This window comes from Apteryx rowi, unplaced genomic scaffold, assembly GCF_003343035.1.
Source record: "Apteryx rowi isolate R43461 unplaced genomic scaffold, aptRow1 scaffold_740, whole genome shotgun sequence".
Lineage (NCBI taxonomy): Eukaryota > Metazoa > Chordata > Aves > Apterygiformes > Apterygidae > Apteryx > Apteryx rowi.
The window spans coordinates 189,943-206,463 of NW_020451028.1; the positions used below are offsets into that span (position 1 = coordinate 189,943).

The window sequence follows — 16,521 nt, forward strand, 5'->3', positions numbered from 1 at the left end:
TTACATGTAGACTAAAGCAATATAAATAATAATAATGAATCACATGATTGCAAGTAAAGGAAAAAGCTCCTACCACAGCTGAACTATGAATTATTCTCTTCCACTAACACAGCAAATAAACCAAAAGCTTTATTTCCTCACTGCTTTGTATTGAACTGCTTGCTTCAGTGGCCCTGAAGCCTATGCTTAAGCTTTTGGTCTGTATCAGTTCAGAGTCAATAATGTGACCTGCTAACTACCATTCCCTGTAGGAAAGCCTCCAGGCCTGAAAACTACAGTGAGTTCTATGCAGAGAAACTGTCTGCAAGATGGTGTCTTAGAGTTTCCAAATTTCTTGGCATAGGCTCTTGTTTTCATGTGTGTGCATACAGGCATATGCGAACAACGCTTACCATATTCTGCAGTCTCCAAAAGTGCAAGTAAATAATAATGTCATCCTTGATTAAGTAGTGAGTTGTGCATATCCTGCATTTATAAAAGATAGTAAAGAATCACAGAGCAGGACAGAATGGCTATCAACACCCAAATTACTAGATCTTGTTACTGAAACACTAGCTGCAATGTAAAATATTAAGCTATATTACAGGTTTTTTCCACTTCTTTTTCTGAGTTTGCACTATAATATTCACAGGAGAAAGAATGATGTCATTTTATTAACCTCATAACCACTTTTCGCCAACAGAAAAATAAAAACATTGGAATGACCATCTGGCACGAAGTTTCTGTTTCTCTTAAAAACATGTCTATATTTTCTGTTTCTGAAGATACTAAGGACAAAAAAATATATATTTCTGTCTTCTGACAAATTTTACATCACGAAAAATTTAAGACAATAAAACTAAGTTAAAAGGCAACTAATCATATTTGAAAATTTAAACATGAAAATACTGTACTCTCAGGAACTCTCCATGTAAATACATATATATAGCTCTCAGAGTATTTGACCTACTTGTATTGTTACCAGGAGCCACTAAAAATTTGAGATACTTCTGCTAAAGTATTACATTGTTCTCCTAACACACAGCACAGCTTTGAAAAAAGAATGGAAGAGAATCTGTAAAACTTTAAAAAACTAACAAGTCATCCTTTAATACAATTAAGTTAACTTCAGAATGTAATGACTTTGATATCTAGATATGCCACATGTTAYATATCAAAGTCATACATAATAATGATAATAATAGATATATGCCACCCCATCTTGCAGGATCTAACTGAATCATTGCTTGCTAATTCACATTATTATAACATATTTGTATTTCTAAGCAGCCAATGTAAAAGGCGGTGCCTATCTGTATGTCCTTGAGCTGGCCTAGAAGCATAAAAGTAACACAGTACTGAGCCAAGCAGGTTGAACAGGAGCTCAAATCCTTATCCTTATCAGATGAATAACTGTCCTCAACCCCTGCTAGAAACAGGTTATTTCCAAACTCACTGATGACATTTCTAGCTGGGAGATGCTCTGTGTGGGATGGCCATCAGCACTGGCCCACTCAACAAGGCACTCGCCGCAGACTACACCTGACACAAAGGGAGTAAAAGCTCAGACACATCCAAGGAGCTTAAAGTATGAGAATTCAAAGAGCAGGTGAAAGCTGCAAGGCTGTTGGCTAGATATGGTCATAAGATTAATTATAGCCAACCAGAACAATACAGTCCCTCATCTACTCTGTAGTTTTCAATCTATAGAATAAAGATTTGAAATTTTTTTTTTGTTGTTTTTAAACATGACACTTAATTCCAATTACCCTTGAGATTATATGGTACCACCTGGCACCACAAAATAAAAATTTTGACAGTGCTAAGATCCAACTGTAGGATTCATGGCTTCTAGCTCAGTGCTGAAGCTGTTACACTGTTTCAAATTTCCCAGTAAATTGCAGAACATTGGCTTGGCAGATGAAAATTCTTTATGCCACAAAAAAGCCCTGAAAAGTAACACCCACCACCCCAACACTACAATAACAAGGCTCAACGTTAGTTTGTGATTTTTAGACAAAGAGYTAACCTTAATGAACTTATTAATATTTAAGATTTCCTTACTTTTGGCAATTCAAAGATTTTTTAAATTTAACAGTTCTGTTACATTTACAATTTTAAAAGGAAGTTTAGTCCAGACTCTTAAAAAAAAAAAAAGAGAAAGAGAAAGAGAAAGAGAGAGAGAGAGAGAGAGAGAGAGAATGACCTCATTCTGAAGAGGAAACACCCTTTTTTTTTTTTGTCAAAACAGCTGTTTGCTTTCAGCATCTCTTGTGCAAAACACCCTGCATGATAATAAAGTATGAGTTGTTTGTGAGGAATAAATCAAAATATCACTAATGCTGTAGAAGTGATTTTTCTTTCATATTGAGTTATTATCAATCATTATATGTTATGAAAAGAAACCATTTTATAGATATCTTCACTAGATATTTCTACTGCAGGAATCCAAACACAGAAAAACACAATAAGGACAAGAACTGGCATTTTAAATCCACTCATTTTAGTGGAAAGGTTTGCATTTAAAAAATGTGCAGCAGACAATTAGCTGAGGACAAGACATAACAAACCTTTAGCCACCATGCAGTGCCAACAGATAAAACTGTTGGCAGAACTTGTGGCCATGTAGAAATGACAGTACTAAGAGTAAACTTTCTATCATGACAAAATGCCTTTGCTCATCACAACCTATAGAAATTTGTGATCAAAGTAAATCCCCTTCTTCTGTCTCATTCCAGAGTAAAGTACAATAGTAGAGTTTTAAATTGCTTGGAGAATGTCTATTTTCTTTGGGGGGAAATACATTTTAGGTACTCCATACGCTATTTCAGAAAAACAGTCTGACCAACTTGCTTGCACTGAATAATCCCTGACCTTGGGGCTGAAATGGATGGAGCTATTCATGAAATAGAATACTACTCAGAAAGTACTCTTAAACCTTTAGAGCGAAATTATGCCTGAAGGATACAGCCAACTCTAAGGGGTAACATCTAACCCTGCTGCCCTTGGGGAATTTCTGAGCAATACCTTTTATAGAGCCACTGCACTTTCCCTTGGGGCACATTATGCCACCATTTACACTGTCTGCTGCTGGGTACTTTTATACTGAATTTGGAGGCAGAAATTCCTGCTCAGTGAATATATGTTAAAAAACAACAAAAACAAGATGTTTTGCTCTCAACGTCTTCCAGCAAATACACTTTGTTTAAACTCTGGAGAAAGCTCCTCTTCCCGTGCTTTTGTATTTCATGAGCCACTATTGCTTAATAAACCTCCATGGAAAACTGTAATTTCAGGGAGAATGGGTTGATATTTCATGGAATATAGCTGAACAGAGTTGAATACTGTGGAATGATAACACTCTTTCTTACTTTCTCTCCTAGTAGCTCCCATAAAATTTAAATCCTCAGTTGAAGGAAAACAAGGCACTTACATGGGGACCACTGGGGTGTCAGAGACAGCCTGGTGCACCACTTAGCTTGTGTTCCCCCTCCCACCTATCTGTTTTATGGATGGCCAGAATTATAAAAGAGGGAAGAGGACCTCAATAGAAGGAAAATAGTGTGGAGTGGGTTATTTTCTTGGTTAATAGGATATAATGCTTTAATTCATAATCACAACATATTTTAAACTTCTCAGTAGCAAAAGCTCTCTGTCACGTATAAAGGTAGGGCAGTAGAACACGGAAAAATCTTATGGTAGACAAGATGAATCACCCTGATGTTTTACTTTTAACTCAGGCCATAATCCTCTTTCCCTTCAAGTCAAGGCCACGATCCCATCAAACTCTAATTTTGCTTTGAGACCATCATTCACCCCAGTGAAGAGGAGACAACTCTGGAGTAATTCAGTATTCAGTTGCACTGGCTTGCAGTGGACAAACTCTTACAGGAGATGTTGAAAATCTGACACATCACAGGTGTAAAAAAAAAGGTATTAAAATTTTAATTGTGATAAAATACTGGAAGTAGGCTATGAGACCGATCAGAAAGATTCAGCAATGAGAGAAATTCCAAAACCAAGCAGATTTATTTCTTTGGGGAATCCAAGAATCCTAACACCAGCTGTTTGTACTGGGTTATCTTCTTTGGATTGGCTGAAGTCTGGCATGCATCCATCAGTGAAAAATCTAGAGCTCCTACCTTGACCACAGTCTAACAATGTTTCTCCCAGCAGACCTTTCATAAAGGGTTGTCTTCTTCACAGTTCCAATACAAGACAGTAACACTACTACTTTCATGTTGAAACAATGACTTGATACTGATTTTTTTTTTTTAAAGATTTCTTTATTATTTTAAAATATCTGAAACACGACAACTCTGCTAGAGAATTTCTCAGTAGTCATGTTGGAATAGACTACCATGACATCAAATTTAGTGCAGAGTGCTATGTACCAACTATTCGGCAAACAAAATCCTAGTTGATTTTTTTAATAAAAATATCTCAGAAGTTTTCCGAGTCTCTTGGTACTTTGCTCTCCCTACAAGCCCATCAGCAGACCAGAGACAAGCCATGTGCTCAAAAATAGATAATGCATCTCAGACTGTCTTCAAAATAGAGTCACTAAAAGTACACATTTTATAGATCATGTAATTCAAAATAACTGTTGCTTGAACTACTGAAAATGAGTATGTGTTTAAGCAGCAGTTATAAATGTTGGCACAGAAAGTTTGCTTTGGCTAACATATTTTACCTTAATAAGATGAGTGGAAGGCAGTGGGTATAATCCAAAGCCGCATGTGATTATGAGAGTGCTTGTTATACATTTCTTTTTTATGAAATGTATATTTTAAAAGTTTGGTTGTTTCTTATCTCTGTTTTTCCACTCCCTGCTGATTTAAGGCATAGCTTTCACAGGCGGCCGTCTGTTGCTGTTAAAACAATGCTGAGCTTGCAGCTTTATTTTGATTCTGAGGCCTAACTGGTTTTAAGATGGAATTTAACCAGCTTCTGAGAAGAACTATGAGATGTGAATCACTGCAGGACAGAGAGGGGAACTATATGCTGTAGTCCAGGAATTCCTTTCAATTCCATGCTCTACAGTCCAAGCAAAAAGAATGGCTACAATGATTTCTTTTACTTAAGGTATGATTTTTCTTAAATAGAGAAAGAAGGCTGCATATTTTATCAAAAATATTTCAGTGTTAGGAAGAGAGATAGTTGTTTGAATTAATGTAGACAAGCACTTGCTACTATTAAATGTTTGGGTTTTTTACCCCCACCCCTCAAATATATCAAATACATTTATTCACTACAGAGCTAGAACATCTGCATGGGCTGCGTCTTCACAAAGAGCCAAGGATTATACTCTGTTGCTGCAGATCATGAGGAGAGCTGGATTGTTGGTTTGCTTTTGACATCCAGACAAATTTTTACTGAAAAACTATCTATTAGTTGAGGCCCACACTATACATTTCACTCGCTTGAGGCTGTCTCCACCTAACTTAGAAGTTTAACATTAGAAGTTACCTCTAGCATTAGTTACATTTAACATTAGAAGTTACCTCATGAAGTGTTGCCTTATCCTAGGATTTCAGAAATAGATGGTTTCTCTAAAAACAACGCAATGGCAGTAGAGACAGCATGGGGGAAAATGTTCATTTTTCCCTGAATTTCAGCAGAAATTAACTCTGTTAGGTTCTTAAAAAGAATTCTCCTTTGTTTGGTACTTCTCCAAAGGTTAGTAGGATAGAGTTCAAAAAAACCACTAACTCTTAATTTCCTGAGAGAGATCCAAGTATGATACAAAATGGTATGTCAATAATACTGTGGCCACCAACAGGATGCTGAAGAGAAGCTGGTGGTGGGAAAAGCTGAGGACAGATGAGAGCTGTGAGTGAGAGCAACCTCACTCCTGTGTTGGAATTTCCAACTGTGCTTTCGCCCACTCAGTAAATTACACAAGTTTTATACTCACACAGTAAAAAAAACAGGTAAAGTTATCTCCACATTTGATTCAGCATGTTACCTCAAGAAGTGTTGATATTACTACCAGTCTGAAAACATAACAGCGATCCTATCCAGGGCTAAAAGTTATATCATCTTGAATTTTAGTATAGGTATAAAATCAACATCTAATTTGGATTATTTATGTAGTTCACCTCTAATGCTTAACTTTGTTTCTAAACTTTTTCTTAGACGAAACTATAAAAGACTGTGTAGGCTGCCATTCTTTTTACCAGCTTGACAATAAGGAACAGCTTTTTAACAAGATATCCACCACATTTCATTATACAAAATACAAGCTACAGAATTCAATGGGATTTTAAATAAAACAGCTTTACTCAAGTCAAATTCACATAATATGTACCTGCAGAAGCAGTCTCTCAAAGGCTAAGAAGTTGTCCCATTTGGAATTCTGCGGGTGTTTCAAAGTCTGGACCGTGGCCAGTACAAGCTGTAGAAGACCACAGTGGTTCTCCAGAGCTTTGAAATTATTTTTGAAAAGCTGGATGTATGAGCTGAGCTGTTCTGGGGTGACTCTACCTGTGAAAAGGAAAACAGGACATAGTAATCAGAGGTGGCAGATGCTGATAATACCACATATGAACCAAGATTTTAAAATGTCAGTGGATCAGTTAGACAGGGCTTTTATTTAGAGGTTCTCCTCATTATGGGCCTTCACTGCAATCATTGGGTGTTTCAGACTGCAGCAACAGGTCAGGATGAAGACTCACTTCATCCATGATTGTGGCTTACAGTATGTGGTACGGCAGGTATTTCACAAGACACAACAGATGCTGACAGAAAGGGTAAAACCATTTTTTGTTTTCAAACATTCAGAGAGATTTGTTTAAGCTAGGGAAAATACTTCAATATTTCTTCCAAACAATGGCTGATCTTTCTATTTTTGTCAAAACCCCAAAGGGACTCTGTGAGCCTTCTGTCTTATACCAAACCTACACCCTTCAGCCACTTCCTGAAGGCACAGGAGAGAAATAGCAGGGTGGGGAAGAGAGCACAAGAGAGAGCAAATGCTGGCGATTCAAGGAGCTGTTTTCTGGAGCAGTTCTTGAAAGGAACACTTCCAAGGGGTCATTCATCATTTTTGATTTCACTCATTATTTGAAAAGAAAAAAATGCATTATTAGCTTGTAATCTCTAATAGAAGGGCACAGGGGAGTCAATCAGGCCACACAAACACTACCAAATTAACAATTATTCCACCCAACATTAAAGTGTAAGCTAAACTGTGCAATAAATCTATATTTTAGAAGTGGCATTACACCTGTTCCATGGAGAAAGGGATATTCAAGCCCGTACTTGCTCGGGGTCTTAGAGGAAGGTCTACAGTGTCTTATCTGCCCTAGGAAAATCATCACAGGTGATCATGCATGCCATCAACATTCAAGGAAAAAGTGGTGTTAAAACACCATTCCAACTGCAAGTCTAGACTAAGATAAACCAAGTCCAGGGCTGCTTCTTCATTTCTGGTAGCCTTTGCCAATAACAAGTCATCTTCCTCAAGCAAATCCGGCCTAAAGAATGGGTGTGTGTGAGATGGAGTGAGGAGAATCCTTCAACCTAAACACACCAAGTTTTCACACCAGGAAGCCAGATCAGAGCTGAATTGGTGCTAGGCATTTTATGACTTACACCACTCTGATCATCCTATTCAGTATTTTTCCATAAAGGAAAGATCTTGCAGACTACCACTGTATTTCTTCACTGCATTTGGTTATATCATTATTTTACAAGGCTCTCTGCCTGCCTCCATCCTTTTAGTATTGTACAAATGGTGAATAAACTATTCCAACAGTGAATAAATGTTCAAAGCACTTTCTCTTAGTTTCAGTGATACCAAAGGGCAGTCTTTAGAAGAACATTTAGAATAGGGAAAACTGTTAAATAAAACAAAAACACACAAGCTCTTTATGTGAATTTTAATGGAAAGTACCAAACCGAAGAGTCAGCAAATTAACACAGAAATCAAGCTGACACCACTCAGTAGGCCTGAGAGCTGACAAAAGGCTTCTACAGTTAGTCCACATAGGCTAAAATAGCAACCACAGCCATGTGTGTTTTTAGACTAAACACCAGAGCTTTCAGTTGTATTTTATTTCTTTTTAAGCTGTGTCAGGCAGATTTACATGGCTATTTGAAAATGTCAGCCCATGATGCCTTGCAGCATACCTTTGATAATAACTGCATTATTACCTTTAGCAATCATGATATATAGTAGCATATTCAAAATATAATTTGCCTCAATTGAGAAAACATGAAGTTGCCAGTCCTTCCCTCAAATGAAACAGTCAAATGGGAGGGCTTTCAAGATTTCTGATTTCAATTTAGAAAAACAATTTTTCAAGTGTTTTTTTTTCCTATATTGTCCCTCTTAAAAGTGAATCCAGATGCAGCACTGGATCAATCTGAGATCCACTCAGCACCATTTTAGATAGACAATGAAAATCTTTCCCACCCTCAGAGCAGTACCAAAAAAAGTCCAACACATGTAAATATAGGGGTGAAATCCTGACCTTTACAAGTCATTAACAAAAATTCCATTGGCATTAAAGAGGCCAGAGTTTCATCTGTAATATTTGCAATATTCATGGAACAACTCAGACTCAGGGTTCAACAGCTCCTTTCTACATCTCTGGGCAGCTGCCTGATGAGTGCAATTGTTCCAGCAGGAGATGAGGAAAGGAAGGAGGAAAGTGATTGGTGGTAGGCAACAAATAAATGCCTTTTCCTGAGGCCTAAATCCTCACCATCTTCCCTGCAGCTTACTCACAGGGGGAGATTTTGGCGCAAGGCCAGCAACATTTTAAATTTAATCTAATCCCAACCCCATCAGCCTTTTTTTCTTTTTAAAGCCCCTCTACTGTCTTAAGTCCTGTGTTGCAAAGTGGCAGAGGGGTCCTATAAAAATCAAAGGAGACAGACCACATCACCATACTTCAGCTGTTGCTTTGCTCTTCTGAAGTAAATCAAGAGATTGGCAGACAGAATCATGGTTGGGATGGGAAAGTCTTAGAGTGAAACTCAAATGTTAAAAAAAAGGTAGGAGGCTGAAGAGCAGAGGAGGAAAACGGTCATACTGATAGACCAATGATACAGGTAGTGAAAGGAATTCAGCTAAGAAACTGGGAATGGTTAGTAAGAAACAGTAAAAGTATTTGTGCACTAATGCATGAATCTTGGGCAATAGAATTAAAAAAAACAGTGTAGGGAATGAAACTCGACAATATAAAAGAAACATGATGGATTAGGTACTGATCTTTTGAGTCTATTGAGTCTTTTGATCTATTGAGGAGCCAGTGCTTTCCAGGAAACAGTGAAGGTGAGTGTGATGAAGCAGCTCTGTATTTTAACAATCTAATAGACTGAGAAGAAAAAAGAAGAGATAACATGTATGAAATAGGATCTAGCTGGGTCAAAATCACTTTGCAAAGAGATGATAAAAGCAATTCTACCAGGCTAAAGCTAGAATGCTACAAAACCATCAAGTTGTATATAGATACAGACAGGAATCTCCAGAATGCTGTTAAAATCCTGAAAATTGTGTCCTGATACAGAACATTAACTTCTAAGATATAGAGAAAAAACAGATAAAAATATCTGGGCCCAAACACCTCTGTACGTAATAGTTACAGATCATTAAATAGTTATTGAGACTATTTTAGACTTATCTGTGAAGATTGCAGAGGCTAATACAGAAGATATCCTTTAAAGAAGCAAAAGCCTAGAAAAATTGAAAATTATCATGTTAAATATCATTCCAACTGAATTTTAAACTAATTTAGTTTAAGCCAAATGACAGAATAAAAAAAGGGAAAACCTACTTATAAATGTAAAGGACAGATGAAGGGAACTCGTTATTAAAAATCAATAGACAGCAACAGACTGCAGAGAATTGAATGGAAGTGGAACTTGAAATTTTTTCAAAATGAAAGGCATAGGAGTTATTCAGAATTTGTGTCACAACAAAAGGGGAAGAAAGGCAACAGGAATGTCTCATCTGAAATTTGGATTTAACTAGGTAGCCAATCATTTTGAAAATCATTTTGAAAAATATGTTCAGAATAAGCACCTCCAAACAGAAAAATTACTGATTAGCAAATAAAGGCAATCTTATAAACTAGGAAACACTGGGGGGGGGGGGGTTAGAACTTGTAAAGAAATTGAATAACAGAAAAGGTTATGCAGACATTGATAAGAAAGAGAATAAGGAGATGGGTTTCTCTGGCACCAAAGATGGTCAAGATATGATCCAAGCAATAGACTGCTTGGCCCACAATGCTGTACAACTGGCAAAAGCAAAATGACAAATGATGATGAGTTTACGGCAATGAAGTTACTGTATCCAAACTAAAAGAAAAAGAAGTTCAAGTCAGATAAACTGGATATTCTAAAACAAGTTACACAGAAGACCGGATGGTCAGGGATAATACTAAATCTACCACATCGACTAGACTGGAAAACAATAAATGTAGTATTTATATTTAAGAAATGGTGAAAAATAGCTACCTTATTAGTCTAATATCAGTAGTATGAAAAGCTTCAGGACAAGTGCCCAAGAAAAAATAGTTTACATCATACAGAAAAGTAGGATAAAATGCAAAGTACATTTATCAAAGGAGATCATGTCAAACTAGTCTGATACATAACGAATTTTCTAGACAAAGTACATGAATTAAGTATAATGCACGTGGACTTAGCAGAGCATTAGCTATGACATAACCATATTTAAGGGGGAAAAGACTAAGAATTGTAAGATGCCTAAACAACTTCAAGAGTACATGGCAAGTAACATGCGGTGGAGACGTGCTGGCATAGAAGTTTTAATTGAAGCTCAGTAAGCGTGGTGCGTGTGCACGCACACAGGTACGTACATATTTATAATACAGATTTTGGCACTGAACAGTGCCAAATTTGCTGCTGTCACAAGATTGTGAAACATCATTAATATGGAGAAGGAGCAGAACAGCACACAGGCACAGCTGGATCACTTTGAGCACTAGAATAACAGAAATGGGATGAAATCTAACAGTACAAAGTGAAAGATTACGCATTTTGGGGCTAGCAAAAGAGCACCTGCTGTAAATTGGGAGCTAACAGGAGGAAATGATGCAAGAGGGGAATAATATCTAGGTGCCCTCATTGTAAAGAAAGCAGGTACAATCCTAGGATGTACCAGGTAATACAGTTATAGTAAAAACAGGGCCATACAAATGCCTTTGTACAAAGCACCTCCCCTGGAGCACTTTATGTGATTCCAATCGCCCACATTCCAGGAAGATTAACTCAAAACTGTGCTATATGCCAAGAAAGGCTACTGCAATTATTAGAGGAACAGAGAATTTAGATCAGGAGAGCAGAATAGAAATGCCTGGCTTAATTAGCACCTCCCCTTCTCTCTCCCCAAAAAAGACAGCTCTTATAATGCATCAAAAATGTTTACATTAAGAGTTAATAGCGGTAAAAGAAGAAATGTGTACAAATAAAGCATGGATATATTTTGACAAGACATAAGAAATGTATTACTGTATCAGTTGATCTTCCAATAATGGAGGCAACATTGGAGGCAAGCAACCTGAAGTTGCTGGTGGTGCTTGATCAGTTTATAACAGAAGTCACATAAATGCTCCTGAGACTGAACTCAATAATTAATTTCCCTTTGAATCCTTCATTCCTAAATAGTTAATTTCTAAACATGTTAACATACAGACATTGACTTCCACCTCCAACTTTCAAGAATTCAGGGCAGACCCCAAAAGAACTACAAATCACTTGAATTTTAAAATAGTACAAATTGTACCTTGCATAGAAAATATCAATTGAAATAAATGATTTTTTAAAGATATGAAAATAGCAGCACTGGAAACCAACATCTGCAACACTATATCTTATAGGAATGGCACTGTTAATACTACATGCACAAATGATGACATGTACTAGACTGAAAGGGAGAAATAATTCTACAATTAGTAAAGCAGATCACTTAGATATTACAGGTACTAGAGTGGACACTCGTAGCAATTGATATTAAAGTGCGTTAAAAGTCTGTTTTTGAGTAGTGAGAGTACGCTGTATGGGACAGAAAGATTTTCGCCTCAAAAGTTAAATGAAAAGTTAACTAAAACCACATTTGTAGACATTAAAATATGATTCCACAGTAAGACTCTTTCCATCTTAAATTAATGCTGCAGTCTATGCAGGCATTCAAGAAAATAATTATTTTTCAAGATAGATTTAGAGATAGAGGTAAATTTTTTAAATTCAGAATCCCTTAGTACATTTTTTTTTCTTTTAGACAAAGGTTTATGGATGAATGAAGTGTCTAAAGAGCAAAGGCCAGAAATATCAATGTGTTCCAAACATACAGTCCTTATTTTCTGCATCTAACACTTAGTTAATTATCTCCATAGGGACAAGAAAAAAGTTCAGAAGAAAGTACATTTTGTGACCAATTGAATAAATAAGTGGATGCTTTTCCAAGACTACAGGAACCGCCAAATATACATAACTTTAAGCTTAGTTCAATTTTATGCAAGAACAAGATTTGAGCTTCCCTGGCTAGAGCACTTTTGCTGAGGTCTATTTTTCATTTGACAGAACCATGAATAAGAAATCATCTTGGAACACTTACGTTCATGGACAAGATTTTTTAAGGCAGTGAAAAATGAATTTTCTCTGTCCACACTCTTAGTAATATAGACCAGTCTCTCCTAGTAGCTTGCCTCTGACTATATCCAATGCTGGATACCTCTAAGGAATGTACAAAGCTCTCGTAACTCATCTAGCCAATTGGGCAACAGTACTGCTAAGGGAGTTGAATATTTTGCAAACTGAGTAGAGCAATTTAGTAGGATGGCTGACGCCCCTTATGTCTCCTTGTTAGTGTAATTTCCAGATGTTATTCTTATTAATGCAAATGCTTTTGTACTTCTTCAGAAGTTTCAATAATACTCTTTAACAGCAAATACCACAAAATAACTCATTCACGATTTTTGGTAACTTACTTTCAAAGGTCATCCTGAATTTAAATTGTTAATAAAGAAGAGAAGAATGCAAACAACTCCCTGAGTCTTTGGGGAAGAGAAAAAGTAGGCCACGATAGGATACTACTGGGCTGACTTCTCCAAAGTATGGCTCTGGACCTGAAGAGCACTAAACTTTATAGCAGATTGAAAGCAGAGGTCACAGGTTCATTTCTATCAAAATATCCTCATCTCCCATAAACACAAACCCATCTGCTCCTGGGTTTACAGCCACCTGTAAACTGCTCTCCCTCTTCAATTACCAGAGCAGCAGGGGCCATCCAATTTCACAGGCACAGGTAAGAGCACAAACAGCAAGTCACCACTAAAACAATCCCAGGATAGGTCTGTCCTGGGGGACGGGGCAGTCCCTCAACTACACCCGCAAACTGCACAGCAGCAGTAGCCTCTCTTTCCCTGCACCCAGCTGGACTCTGTCACTGAGTAAGAGCTTGTAGTCTGCCTTGCTTAGAGTGGTCTGCCTTCCTTCAAGCAATAGCTCGTGGTCTGTCTTCCTTCCCTGGTGGCCCTGACTGACCACTGGTCTCCCTCCCACCTTAGGTATAGCTGCCAGGCACAGGCATTTGAGCTTAGCCACACTTTCTTGCCCACTGTGGGCCTCCCAAAGCATCTGAGGCCACTTCAGAGTGATGGATCTTCAGGGTTTTAACCTGCCACACATTTGAAGCTGTGTGTGGCAGTGGCTTTTGAGGACATGGGAGTAGCAGGATGAAGTCTTGGATGAGTACAAGGGCGTTGCAATGGCAGCTTGCAGTGTCGATACATTGGGTCAGAGGGTGCGGGAACACAAGGTGGGGTGTCTAGCTCTGAAGTCGAGGGTCTACCATTTTTCAAATCATCAAGTTGAAAAGGGAATAGACACGCAACTACTAATCTGGCTGGGCTTGAGTTAGTTATCGCAAAAGTAGTTTATCACTAGATTTGTATGGGATCATTAAATCCTTGTTTAGAGAGTTTACCTATATAGATCATTTATGTTTATACAAGTGTCATGCTATTTTAGCTATCTTTCCCAGTTAGCCTCAGTCTTATATTCAAAAAAGAAAACCATTCTTAACAATTTGTTCTATCATTATTTCAAAATTCTTTTACATGCCTTACTGTGACACAAATCAATCCATTAGACAGGAGAAATACAACTAATGCATTCTAATATAATGATCAAGATTTTCAAATCTAAGCACCTATATTTAGATGCCTAAATATGGCCTCCAGTTAGGATTTAAGAGGCCTAGACTTTCTACAGTTTCAAGTTTCCCAGTACATTCAGAGTACTTTGAGGTGCTCAGGTGTCTCAAAATGGATTAAGAGTTTTTCTTTTAAACCATTCAGAGTTTCGTATTCTGTGTGGCCACTTTTACCCATTGTTTCCTTCTTTGTATACTCTATCATTCAGTTCCCTCTTTTGACTGTTAAATCAGTATAAAAAAACCCAAAAACTTTCTCTAGCCAATGTCTGCAATATTACCCAGCTGCCCCCCAAACATTAAAATAAATTTCAGAACTGTTTGAATAAATAGGTGAAATGTTATCTTCCAGAATTAAGCATCCTAGAAGTAGCCATCTACATTAAACTTCCAACTGTTGTCATAACACCCAACTAAGTACTGGCATTCTGGAGTTTCTCAAATCAACTTCTCAGCCTTGACTAACCATGTGTCATGGACATATTTTGTTACCTCATTTTTCACCTCTTTCACTAGGTTAGTGAACACTGAGCGCTAGCCCAAGTCCCAGCCAGAGGGTCACCAGCCTTTTAATCCTTGAAAACAGTAATTCACCATATCTGTAAGCAACTTGAAATCTGCAGATTTGGTTGAATCATCTCCTGAATTGCTTTAAACTTCTCACAGAAATCAGCTGATTTGTTTTAAAATAATGTGCCCAAAGGGTTTCAGGTGGCTTAAAAATATGCACATGTGGTCATTTAGCACCAAGATGTATGTTTTCAGACATTAAGTATTTCACGGTGTTCTTGGCATATTGTCCTAAAGACAGGGAAGTCATTCTTCTTTAGGACGTTATTCACAGGACTGACTGAGAATACCCTAACAGTCATTTTTGGCGGTAAGTAGATAAATATGGGTGGAAACATGACGATGTATGAATACACACATATGCAAGTTGCCATACTGCTGTGTAACTAGTCATTCTTTGCAAGTCTGAATTATGAAGCTTGAACAGTTACTCTAGGAAAAAAAAAGTATTGGGCAAGTCACCCAATTTTACTGTAATACAATATTCCACTTTAAATGTTACATTTAGAGAATTCATAAGCACACCAATATTTATCTTTGGTTTAAATCCTGCAGCCACAGGCCTTTCTCAATGAGACTTTGCTCTACAGTTCTCCCATACCAGTTTCAACTATTTCCTTCAAGTTTGTTCCCCTTTTTTGACTACATAGTGCTTATATTTGCATAAGCGAATTCTGAAATTCTTTATATTGTCTCATAGGTCACACAAAACAGTCCTCTACTTAGTGCTAATATTCACAACCGCCATAGCATTCTAGCAAAATGCAAGTGCCACGTTTTTTTGTTATGTGCCAAGCAGACACTGGAATCAGTATCTCCCAGCACATACTCATGAACTCTTCTGCTGATGTAAAACACCATCATTATGGCTGACACACTCTACTAAATGAAGATATCAGAGAGCACATGTACAGCAAGTAGTGTCTAATTTCTAACCAGTCTGTTTCATCACAAATATAAATATCAGCAATTAGAGTAAATTTCCATTTCTTAGGCTTAAGTGTTTTGTTTTTCACACAGGATTCAAGAGTCTTACAGAACGTGTTCCTGTTTATCTAACCATGTCTTGATCATAACAAAAGTACAGTCGACCAATATGCTGGGTGGGGTGTGTGTGTGTACACACACACGTGTTTTACTGTAAATACCATTCTCTAGAGAATGAAATTTAAAATCAACCCATAATTTCCAAAGCACTTGAGCATTTAACTACTTGTTCAGTGTTAAGTTTTTACATATAGAAAGTGTCTTATCTACTGTGTGGTACATTATATATTAAAGCAAAATGTTTATCAAAGTCTTTTTTAGATTAACATTTTCTGGCATGTTACTTTATTTACCTTTGAATCAAATAAAGTATTATTCTATTCTTTGTGCCATCACTGCTGTTTTCAGTGGTTTCTAAATAATTTAGAGATTGTATAACCATTAAAACCACAGGCGTGTTGCATTTGACATAGCTGGCTGAACAAAGGTAAAGATTTTGTCGGTTTTTGCTGCCTAATTAGATACTTCAAGAACAAGAAGATACAATAGAAGTCAATGTCAGCAAAGATATAAGTAAGCTTAGTGAATAAAATAAGTTTCAGGTGTTTACCTGAAATATTACTGAATCATTTTTAGCGCAGAACAGAAGATGGCAATACAATACTTCTTTTCAGGGAGTTGTGTCACTGTTCAATAACTAATGGTTATCACTGATACTTTAGGTTTTGTTTATAGATAAAAATCAGTTTATTTCTACATAACAGGATTAATGACCTAGCTTTACATCTACTACT

General features: G+C 37.1%; 1 protein-coding gene across 1 annotated transcript in view; it reads right to left on the reverse strand.

The window, feature by feature from the left end:
• SCFD2 (sec1 family domain containing 2) overlaps positions 1–16,521 on the reverse strand; it is a gene marked incomplete at its 5' end in the record, with an annotated part of 220,479 nt that overhangs the window by 156,080 nt on the left and 47,878 nt on the right. Inside the window, one exon of the mRNA XM_026087925.1 lies at positions 6,290–6,465. Coding sequence (XP_025943710.1) covers positions 6,290–6,465 — 176 coding nt within the window. The remainder of the gene's footprint in view (positions 1–6,289; positions 6,466–16,521) is intronic.